Genomic DNA, 12,391 nt, shown 5'->3' with positions numbered 1-12,391 from the left:
GTAATGTAGCAGAGGTGATTGGAGCCCATTGAATCATGGTGGATACATTATGCGTCATGAATATGAAGGGATTTTGATTTTTTTTTCCTTAGGGAGGACAAGCTAGTCGTTACTGAAATATGATTGTCTTTTTGCATTCTGTCCAGTATTTATTACTGGCAGATGCTGTGCTTTTTTGGTTCAATAAAAACAAACAGCTTGAGAGCCAGCATGCATATAGCTCTCTGTGTCGTCCTTTATATGAAAAGTGTATATGCTGCAGGAAAGAGAGGAGGATGAATCCGTTATGTGTTATACATTATGATAGAAGTCTTTGGTAAATGGAAACAAGGCAACCTCTGAAATCAATACAGAGCTGAACAGCAAAAAGGTAGTGGATGGAGAGAGAATACAAAATAGTCTCCTTCTCCAGTTTCCCTCGTTTATTCCCTCTACTTTGAAAAGCTTTACATGTTGTTTTGATATCTGTGGGGTACCTACTGTAAGAACAGATATCAAAGTGACGTTATTGGCTCATACATTTATTACCTCTCTCAAATCCTATCACATTAAGCTTCAGTAAATTCCTTGGCTGGTTAGATAATGTGGAAATTTTGACAACAGCAAATTTCAGCTGAGTGAGTGATTGTGTGAGAATGATGTATGTCCGCATTTTTGCTTCAGTGAACAGAACTTCAGTCACAGTCTTTTGAAAGATCTTGTCAGTTCTTTTGTCTGGTGTAATGATTGTAAGCTTGTTTGAAATGTAAGCCATACAGTTTACAAAAGCAATTTGGTTAATGCATTGGGTTTTTCCTAGCATAAAATAGTTTTTGGGAGTTTGTGTTTGAAAATACAATTGCCTTTACTCTTCACCAGGCAATCTCAATGGAAGGAAACCCACAAGTAGGTTTGAAAGGGTTGTTATCAATGACCGGAGAAGTGAAAAGCAAAAATGCGCTCATTGCCTATGGTTGTTCAGAGTAATGGTGATGCAGGAAGCAGCGGTATTATAAATAGTAGGCCTATATCCCAGATTCATCGACCTTGTCCTTGAGTTGCCTTGTAATTGAGTTCTGCACTTAGATTTTCTTATGGCGGCACTATAATCCGTCTACTGTATAGTTACAGTTGAATTGCATATTGTGTAATACACTCTTATATGTCCTCGGTTATGAATAGTAATCACCTGTCTTGAATTGTTTTGATTACATCCTGTCACAATGTGTTTATGCTGATGATACAGACACTGTGTTGTGTTTATTAGTTTTGAGATTGCTTGACGATGCATAAAAATAAATAAAAATCTGTTACATGGTAGTTTAATCATCATAGAAGTGCCTCTAGGTCCTACACAAAAGCTTCTTGTCAAAAACCAGCTGTTTTAGTCGAAAGTAGTAAAAACAGAGAGAGATCAATTACATAATGTCCTTTCTCTCCGGATTTTAACTCTCTAGTGACAGAGCTAAGGCCCCAGCCAATTTAAATTATTATGTAAAGATAACAATGTCCTTTATTTGGAAAGGTCAGACTTTACGAACAAAGGGACATAAGGTGTGTATACCATTATGCACACGCAGTTTCTCTCTCACACACATACAAGCACTCGCACTTTCATTCACACACAGGTACTTAGTCCTACTATACAGTAAATGCCCCATGGCTTCTTCCCCAGCAAGTTGAATCTAATCAAGAGAATGCTGGGAGGGCCCTCAGGAGATTGCCAGGTTCCAGGGTTGGCTAGTTCAAATAAAATCCTTGACATTTGGATAAAAACCAAGTGCCACCAAGCAGTAATTGCATGCGACCACAGACACACATCTGTGGTGTGTGTGTTTGAGGAGGGGGCTTTCATTCCCTCCCTTTTGAAGTATTAGTCATGTGTAGTTAACTAACTGGCTCGGTTGTCTGTGAAGGGTGGCTCTATTGGACTATGGTACCAAGTAGGGCTGGGCTGCAAATTAATGGTGTCAAATAGAGGTGTGCCACCTGACCCTGTCCAATAGAAATACTCATTTTTGTTGGACTATTCAGATCATATTTCATATCAATGATTATCATCGACAATTATGATTTTAATTATTATCCGTATCACCCAAAACCTAGTACATGTACAGTACCTCATACAAAAAGCCCCATTGTTATGTTGTGGAATGTTTGAGTAGGTGCTACTACAGAATGCCTGCATTCAACACCTCATTATGCATAACACCTCCGGCTGGATATATGCCAAGTAATGCTACCCAGGGATTGTTCAACAAATTCTAATAGCTAGATATTCAGTCTATACTGTATGCAGTGAAAGAGAGAGAACAAGAGAAATAGGGAGAGGGAAGGGAGGGTGAATGAGGGAGTGTTCCATTTCTTTATGATTTATCTTTCCCTTGCCCTGGTCTAGCAGTTTTGCCAACTCAACCTTACATTTCTGTAGATGTGTTGCAATGCATACATGGTGGATTGTTATGCTTATATGGGCCAAGGGGTATATTTTATTATTTCATGTCTAACAGTACACGGTTTGGGCTCAATACAAGTATATTTCCCCATCATAAAGTATATGTTTTTTCCTGTCATATATTGCATGATATACATAGCCATATCAGCTGGTAGATTTTGATGGATTGTCTAGGGTTTTCTCTAAGAAGGTTACAACATTTTCTACATAAACTGCCTGTTTCTGAATGACAAGACTGCCTTAAGGGGCATTTCTTACATGCTTGTTTTCCTAAAATGAACAATCCTGGGAAAACTGCTGCTTGAATTTACCTATATGTTGCTTGTTAAAACCTGTCAATCTAGGTGTGAAAATCTCTGTTGCCTTGACATTTGCTTTCCCTTTGCCTCTGCTATTATCAGTTTACGTCATACATAAAGTATTATTAATTCCCCTATCCAAGTGAAATGTGTCATTATCAGCGTGTGTGTGGGTTTAAACTATATTTGTTTGAAACTAGGGCTAACTGTTTGTTTCTACATTTGTTTTGTTCCAGGCCAGGATGATGACGGCAAGAAAGTGCTGGTGATGAGCTACCCCCAGTACTGTCGTTACCGCTCGGTTCTGGCCCGGCTCAGAGAGCAGCCGTCTGCCCTGCTGACGGACCACACCGTGCTGGCTTTGGGCGGCATCGCCTCCCAACACGACACCACACGCATCCTCTACTGCAGGGACACCTTCGAACACCCCACCCTGCTGCAGAATGAGAGTGTCTGCGAAGAGTTCGGTAAATCCCAAAGCGCTAGGGTGCAGGTAGTAACTGTTCAGTTTCTGCTCAGTAACTGCTCAGTTTCAAAAGGTTTTCTCCAATTTTGCGCCGACTAAACACCACCCAGGGTGGGGTCACTTCTACTTTGATTCAAGTCACTTCAGGGGATGAATTGAAATTCAATTCATGATTTCAAAATGTCATATGGACCTGAGATGATTCAATTCACTTCCTAAATTGACTGAATTGAAATTGAACTGACCCCAACCCTTCAAAACACACCAGACTGAGTATCATCGGCCCTTAAGATAGTCTTTCTTTAACTTTGTGCGTTTCCACAAAGAGCACTGTTGTATAGCTTAACTCATAGTAATTGTGGAACAGGTCAACAGATTGTCAGTGTGGGTAATTTAATTTGAAAAAAGAAGCGAGGAGGTGAAGGGAAACTGTTTTATGCCTAGGAAAATACTATATGAATAGCATGCTCACATCCTGCTGCTGCTCGTACTATTGGCTCATAGTGCCAGTGCTCATACTACTGGCTCATAGTGCCAGTGCTCATACTACTGGCTCATAGTGTCAGCCCTCATACTATTGGCTCATAGTGTCAGCCCTCATACTACTGGCTCATAGTGAGCCCTCATACTACTGGCTCATAGTGTCAGCCCTCATACAACTGGCTCATAGTGTCAGCCCTCATACTACTGGCTCATAGTGAGCCCTCATACTACTGGCTCATATTGTCAGCCCTCATACAACTGGCTCATAGTGTCAGCCCTCATACTACTGGCTCATAGTGCCAGCGCTTGTACTACTGGCTCATAGTGCCAGCGCTCATACTACTGGCTCATAGTGCCAGCGATCGTACTACTGGCTCATAGTGCCAGTGCTCGTACTACTGGCTCATAGTGCCAGTGCTCGTACTACTGGCTCATAGTGCCAGCGCTCGTACTACTGGCTCATAGTGCCAGTGCTCGTACTACTGGCTCATAGTGCCAGTGCTCGTACTACTGGCTCATAGTGCCAGTGCTTATACTACTGGCTCATAGTGCCAGTGCTCGTACTACTGGCTCATAGTGCCAGTGCTCGTACTACTGGATCATAGTGCCAGTGTACGTACTACTGGCTCATAGTGCCAGTGCTCGTACTACTGGCTCATAGTGCCAGTGCTCGTACTACTGGATCATAGTGCCAGTGTACGTACTACTGGCTCATAGTGCCAGTGCTCGTACTACTGGCTCATAGTGCCAGTGCTCGTACTACTGGCTCATAGTGCCAGTGCTCGTACTACTGGCTCATAGTGCCAGTGCTTATACTACTGGCTCATAGTGCCAGTGCTCGTACTACTGGCTCATAGTGCCAGTGCTCGTACTACTGGATCATAGTGCCAGTGTACGTACTACTGGCTCATAGTGCCAGTGCTCGTACTACTGGCTCATAGTGCCAGTGCTCGTACTACTGGATCATAGTGCCAGTGTACGTACTACTGGCTCATAGTGCCAGTGCTCGTACTACTGGCTCATAGTGCCAGTGCTCGTACTACTGGCTCATAGTGCCAGTGCTCGTACTACTGGCTCATAGTGCCAGTGCTCGTACTACTGGCTCATAGTGGCAGTGCTCGTACTACTGGCTCATAGTGCCAGCGCCTGTTAGTGTTACACCGTATTCAGGCACAAGTCTTTATCATACTTTGACTGAAATTCCTTTATGTAAACACCGGTTCTCTCAATCCGCCACATTAATGTGTGTTTTATTCATGTTAGGAAACATTAAATTCATCCATGTTTAATCCAGATTTTTATTAGGTCAAGTGCCAGGGGCAGTAAATAATGGGCCGTTTTTAAAGCTAGAAGTGACCATAAACGATTGTATTTATGCTTTTCCAATGCTAATCCTGACCTTTATCATTGGCCAAATCTTTTTCTAGGGTTGCCCCTTTAACAGACGTTCTGTTGACAAACAGCCACCTCAGGGTGTGTGGACATAATGTCATTTGTTTCACTGCAGAATTACTGGAACACTGCTGATAATTACAATTCTGCTATCTAGAGAAGTGACACTGTCATTTATATAAACTTGAGGGTTTATTATGGTTTGGTTACTCAAGGCCCTAGTAATAGCAAGGCAACTTGACATGATATCAGACAACTTTCTTCCTATTTCCATATTCATGTAACCTCATTTCTACCAAACTGCGGAGAGGGTATTGACAATGTGACTATCACATATTATTCTCACATTTTCTGTGAGAACAAAAATGATGAATTACATAACATAATCTAGGAAGAAAAGTTTGAAGTAATATTAGTGTTCCAAGGCAGTTCCACTGAGAGATAGAGGTAGTATGATGACCTTTGCTCTTTGGCAATCATACTAGAATTGCAATTATGTGGTTGGAATATGCTGTGAGAGAACATGTTATCCTGAACATTGGTATAATTACTTGCCTGGCAACATGCTTTCAGAATATTTTGAGACATGTCATTCTTCTTTTCCTGCAACAAAGTAATAATGTTGCTTACCCTCCCTGCCCCCATCTCTGAGAAACATAATACCCGTTGCTTAAACAAACAGTGTTTTGAAAGCTGATGAGGCACTCATGTTTGAGGTGAAACTACAGGCGCGTTCCTTCATTTAGTATTTTATTCTAGCTGCTATGTCTGGAAAGGAAATAGAATCGATATCTATTTATGCAAAAATGGTTTTTATTGTTTGCCTGTTTGAGATGTTTCCACTCATATTTGTTTTAATGTTCATTAAAGAGGAGCATTTTCTGGAATCCATCTGAATTATTTTAGTAATCCCGGGGGGGGGGGGAGATTTATTGCTGGATATTAATGCTTAACAGATGCATAGATCCTAAAGAGATTCTATTTTTAACGTATTGTGAAATGAAGGACACTTGCTCTGGAGTGTAAACTGTGTTAATGTTCCTGTAAAAGCACTGTAGCATGGCCAGTATGAGGCCAGAATGTAAACACACTGATAAAGGAATGATTTCCTTTGTGTGCCTGTGTCACTCCCCTCCACTGAATCCCAGTAAAGCTGGAGATTGCCTAAGACAGGCCCATGTTTATCCTGCTAAACTGTTAACATGTGCTCTCCCATATAGATTGGAATAATTTCTGCTCTGAAATCTTTTTTCAAAGCTAAGATCAGGTTATAAAGCTGGCACTGTTTTAATGTATTTGGGTAATCATATAGCTTTTATTTTCTCATATACACTGAGTTTTTCCACAAGATGTTAGCAAGAACCTCACATTGGTATTGAACTAAAAGCATTTTCAGTCTACTGAATTAGCATGACTGTGTGGTGAAGCATAATATCCCTTATTTTTCATCCTAATTAGAAACATACAGGACAAGCTGCCCAGATGCACATTATTATAGTCATTTTAGTCTGTACAGAAAAAAGCCTGGAGAGGTATCATTTATCTGGACAGAGCGAGGAGGGAGAAGACTTTCACAGGCTCTTGATGTGGCTTAATTCCTACACAACACAATTTATAGAGGTTGAGGAGTAGAATGCTGAAGCCTGGAGTCAGATCCATGAGTCATGAGTGATGATATTATACACCCTTGAAGTTTAAGTATGTTGTGAGGGTGCTCTTTTGCTCCTCATATTTGCAGGTAGGGGCATGTTGGTCTTTTTGAACATAGTTTATGAGTATCGTAAATAGCATGATTCTTACTTACACTAATCTCTCACATCCTCATTACAGTACAATGGAGGAAGGCCTCTGTGTTAGTCATCGAGGGAAATATCTCACTATTTCTCAGAAGAATAAATTGCCCTACAACCAGACAATAGGTATAGTGGAAAAGCATAACCTGACCCATTTGAAATGAATATGATTATTTATAATCACCATGCTGGAAGATTTTACATGACAAAGTCGTAACGATAGCTCTTTGGTTAACTCAATCCCATCAAATGTAACCAGAGCGTAATCTATGAGAATAAATATGGTTTATTGATGTATGGGTGCGTTTATCCGTGCATTCATTTATTTATAGGTCGCTGTGATTTCTCCCTTCCGGTAATGAATAGCATAAGTCTTGAGCTCCTTCACTGCTCGGTAGTTATATATGAAACAGATTGTTTGGTTATTTAAAACCCCAGACCCATTTAGTTTTTGTTTCACTCTGTCAATAGCAATAATCTGGAAACGTTTGAAGGTTAGCCCATTTTTAGCAAATCCCACATTACGTAATTTTGTCTGTTTTACATTCGCGCTCATGGAAAGACATGCCATATTTGGGACAGCCCCTCTGTGTGTTGTTATGCTTGACTTTCATCCTTAAAAGGTTTTTTTTTTCTTTAAACAAAAGCCATTAAGCAACACTGCCAACTCAAAGGCACTAATCTGAAACTGGACATGGTAAACTCTCCAACATGTAAACTCTACATATATGTATTTTTAGATCATGACACTATTAATGTATCTGTTTTCATATTTTTAGTTACATATATTTTCTAATGGGATAGGGCAGATAAGATGTATGATGGTGGTGTGGGGGCAAAACCTATGTATGTTAAAATCACACACTGTAACTGGATCTAAATGGAGTAGGGTGATGTTATCAAGATTGAGGTCAGAGTTCAGTGCATTCCTTACTCTGCTTGTCAGCCTTGTTTTGGTTTAAGCTGGCAGAGTTCAGAGAATGATCTGTGTTAATGAGTCCCAATGACACACTGCAAAGAGCATGAGTGTGTTACATGAAGAGGAAAGTGGACAAAAAGAATGGAAGACAGAGAGGGAGAGATTTAGGTGTGCTTAAGTTACATTTTGATTTGATTCTGAAAGAGTAAAGAACTTGTTAATCTCTCGGTTTAAGTTAAATGTATTGTACTGTACATGTGGGAATGGTATAGGGGGAATTCAATGCTTGAGTGTACCTTTATATTAGTGTACATTAGTGTACACTCAAGCACTACAACTTTGAGTTTGCACAGCACAAAGCATACACATTCACACCCTCAAACGCACTCCATCCAATGAGAATGATTTCATAATAAACGTGTTTGAACAGTTTAATTGGCTCTTCCTGGAATAACTCCGTTTCACTTCATTTGATATGATGAAAGAGTAATGTTCCCTCCCAAGGGGGGCATACACAACACTGCATAAATAAAGCTGCAGTGGAAAATGACAGCAATAATAAACAAGGCAAATTCATCCGCACTCCTGCCAATTTTAGCTCAAATTGCTTTTGGTTTATTTGCTAATCATGTTAATTAGCAGATCTTGTTTTAAGTAAATTGAATATTAATTCCAGAAGGATGAACGAGCATGGTTATTCAGTATAAGTAAAGTATCAGATGGTTGTTGGGTAAGATGTGACAAAAATATTCTCTTCACACAACCTTTTTAAAATGACATACAGTAGACACTTTTCAATCTAAGCTAGTTTGAGCCTTTATGACATGGAATGTAGTTCTGCACTAAGGCATTTAGTATATGTACAACTACAAACTGAGGAACAGAGACATGAACAACAAAAAAGAGCCTTGAACTTTGCTCGGGAACTTAAACCTCCGTGTCCTTATTAAACAACATCGAGATATTACGGACTTGTGTCTTCAGCTGCATCATTAGCTTGCAGGGCTGTTAACGTTTGGCTCTGTGGTTAAGCCAACCAGATGGAATAGTAGTGGACATAATGGAAGTGTGTATGCCCACTTAAGGGCAATGTAGTTAAATGCTGGCAGTTAAATGCTGTGTTCACCTGTGAGGTAGGGAAGCGAGAGGCTGAACTGAAAAAGGACTGTTCAATTTCCTGTAAACATACATGCTGCGATGTGGGCCTGTTGCCATGGGTACTGCGGTCCAGACAGGATCTTGATGATGATTGATAATTACTACCTGGCGTTTGGTCTTCATCTTCACAAATATATGGCTAGATTTGCCCTCCACGATATCTCTGGCAAATTGTTCCCTTTGATAATAGGTTTTTAATGTTCAACGGTCAACGTTTGTTGGGTATAGCAATCATTTTCTCATGTAATTATATTTCCCAGAAATAAATGCAATGTAAAATCAATTGTGACATGTGACTTAAACAGGATGGTGGCAGAATTTAATTTACAAATTCTTGCAACAAAAAAAAGGATAGAGGGTGTTGTGTCGGTAGTCACATATTGAAATTTGAGCATTTGAAAATGGCTATTGCATTTATTTTTATTGTTATTCAAATGAGATTAGTTGAATTTGTCATTTCCATGATAAGAGCATGGCATTGTGCTACTCGTTAGCTCACATAAACACAGGCAATTTGAAGCCATCTCATTACAGTATTCAGCTCTGAAAGGATAACAAGCCATCACATTATTTCACTAGCACTGTCACTTACTAGCATACTACAGTAGGCTACTTGTCACACTATATTTCACATTTCTGAACACCTGCAGTAATAGCAAACCACTTAGATGAGAGGAAATAGTCATTTTCTCACATCAGATGGCGTCACTCCTACATGATGCTCGTTCCTCAACCGATCTGTCTTGTAGGATGTTGAACTCATTTCTAAAAATCAAGATTTTGCCCATCCGCCTAACACTAGTTTGCCAGCTTGTTGATGAAGTTGTACGGCACCAAAGTTATGGGACTGTTCTCAGAAATCAGCATGTATCTGACTCTGACAGCTGGCACCATGCCTCGCTACTTTGTAACAATTGGCCAACGCGATAACATCGCAGAGAGCAGTCCGCTGTGCTGTAGAACTCTGTGCAGTAATCACAGCAGAGAAGATATCATGAAAACTAGTTTGTGCATTAGCTAGAATTTCACTACACTAGCTAGCTAGAGGGAGTATTCGGCATTGAGTGTGTCAACTGGCGTTGTTAGCATCCCTGCCTTTCGTTTCATATGGATTGATTTGAGACTGGTTCAGCCAGCAAGCAGACTCACTAGCTAGCTAACCCATTAGGTAGAACATTTTCATTTCAAATTTCACACAGTAATGGAAAAGTACTAAGTGTTCATACTTAGGTAAAAAATACCCTAATAGAAAATGACTCAAGTAAAAGTCACCCAGTAAAATACTATTAAAAGTCTAAAAGTATTTGGTTTTAAATATACTTAAGTATCAAAAGTAGGAATGGTACAGATCATTTCATTTATTTTATTTTTATTTTTTAGATAGCCAGGGGCACACTCCAACGCTTAGACATAATTTACAAACAAATAGTTTGTGTTTAGTGAGTCTTGTCAGCTCATAGGCAGTAGGGATGACCGGGAATGTTCTCTTGATAAGTGCTTGAATTGGAACATTTTCATGTCTTGCGAAACATTCAAAATGTAACGAGTAATTTTGGGTGTCAGGGAAAATATATGGAGTTAAAAGTACATTATTCTCTTTTGGAATGTAGTGAAGTAAAATAAAGTTGTCAAGAAAAGTACAGATACCCCCGAAAAACTACTTAAGTAGTACTATGAAGTATGTTTACTTAATTAAGTACTTGACACCACTGATTTCATAAATACTGATTCTACCACCACAAAACACCGTAGCTAGATGTAGAATTAGGTAGTGAATACTTGCTCATAAAAAAAGTCAATATTAGCTACAGAATTTGTCAAATTAACTCTGACTCTTTTGAGGATGAAAGGTGGTTCAGTGAACAATGTCACCTAGGTAACATTTTAAAATGTTAGGACAGCATATTGTAGACAAAATAATTTTAAACTATCCCGAATTATCAGACAAATCAGTGCAGGCGGACGTCACGCTAGCTGACGTGAGACAATGAGGAAATAGTCCCGACTCAAAACTCTATATGAGTTACGAAGACTGTAGGAATGCAAAGATGCCCGGGTTCTGTTAAAGAGATAATGATTACTCAACCTCCCATGTGAGCAGGTTTGGGGAGTAATACGTTCCATTAAACTGATTACAAAAAAACTGTAACTGTAATCTGTTACGTTACCAGCAAAAATATTTTAATAAGATTACAGAGACAATTGAAAAACCACATTACTTCTAGAATTTACTTTTAACTTCAGAAAGGATGTTTGTGAAAAAATGATTTGATACCTTTCTGTTGTCTCAATGATATTCAAATCAGCATTGAAAAAAGGCGCAAGTTTAAGTTTGTTCTGCCTGATCGAGTCTGACCACGTCAGAGACCAATGATGACACGCCAAATGGGTTTGATGGATCGTGGGAAAGAGCAGCAATAGGATTTTTTTGTAGGCTACAGTCCAAGCTATGTCTTCCAATGGTAATGACTGCTGGTGTAGCCTACGGGTGATACAAATATAACTTGTTATTGATATCTACATAGAGCATTGATGTTAATCACACTGCTACTCTTTCATTTAGCTATTTGCGCCTTACGGATTGTGGTTGTTGTGGATAGCTGTTCACAAATGTTTGTGTATTTTAACCCAATAATGGTTTAATTGAAATGTAAGCTGCTTATCAATCATTGTTTTTTGATACCAGTGAACAGCCAGTAAAAAATGCGCTTTTGCAACAGCTGCATATTGCGGGAGTTCCTAAGAAGACCACGAGTGGGGCTTTTATTGTTCAATATAATTCATACTGATTCAAAAACAAAATGTCCATAGGCCAAATGGTACACATGCTCAAACTCGCATATTTTTTGATAGACTTAACAGCTGCAAATGATCGAGATATCAAAGTGTCACCAAAAAACCGTAAACAGCATATGGCATACATTTTTCACATGCAAATAGCACTTTTCGGCAGTGCTCAGATCTTACCATTCCATGAGAGGATAATTTATTTTTCAACTCAAAGCAATAAGCCCAATAAGTCCTCCATTACAACAACATAAACAGAGTAGGAAAACAATTCCTTACCTTTTGGGTTATGCACAGGTAAATCAATTTGGCTAATATACTGTATATTTCCAAGTCCTACTCTTGAAGATCAAGGAGTATTTCATTCATTGGAATGACTGGAAATCTGACAGAGTTTGTTTTTTAATGTAAAGATGAAGCCTAATTGTATTTTATTTGAAGTGGCAGCAAGAGGTTAGAAGAAGCCTACATAACCAACACATTTAGTAAAATGCACCATCCATTTATGGTGATCTATGTAAACTCTATCATTGATTTATCCTGCAATAGATATCGTTCAATTGGTAATATTTGTTTTTGTCTTCCTCTAATGCATCTTAAGGGGAAAGTAATCTAAAAGTAACTGAACGTAATCAGATTGCGTACTGAGTTTGGGTAATC

The 12,391-nt window shown here is 39.2% G+C and overlaps 1 protein-coding gene across 1 annotated transcript in view; it reads left to right on the top strand.

Moving 5' to 3' along the window:
* Window positions 1-12,391, top strand: part of LOC115113170 (AT-rich interactive domain-containing protein 5B-like) — an 82,154-nt gene that overhangs the window by 27,963 nt on the left and 41,800 nt on the right. The window contains exon 4 of the mRNA XM_029640479.2: window positions 2,970-3,200. Coding sequence (XP_029496339.1) covers window positions 2,970-3,200 — 231 coding nt within the window. The remainder of the gene's footprint in view (window positions 1-2,969; window positions 3,201-12,391) is intronic.

The sequence above is a fragment of the Oncorhynchus nerka genome, linkage group LG28, assembly GCF_034236695.1.
Source record: "Oncorhynchus nerka isolate Pitt River linkage group LG28, Oner_Uvic_2.0, whole genome shotgun sequence".
Classification (NCBI taxonomy): domain Eukaryota; kingdom Metazoa; phylum Chordata; class Actinopteri; order Salmoniformes; family Salmonidae; genus Oncorhynchus; species Oncorhynchus nerka.
Note: the sequence above shows the minus strand (reverse complement) of the source record. Positions and strands in the feature narration are given on the sequence as shown.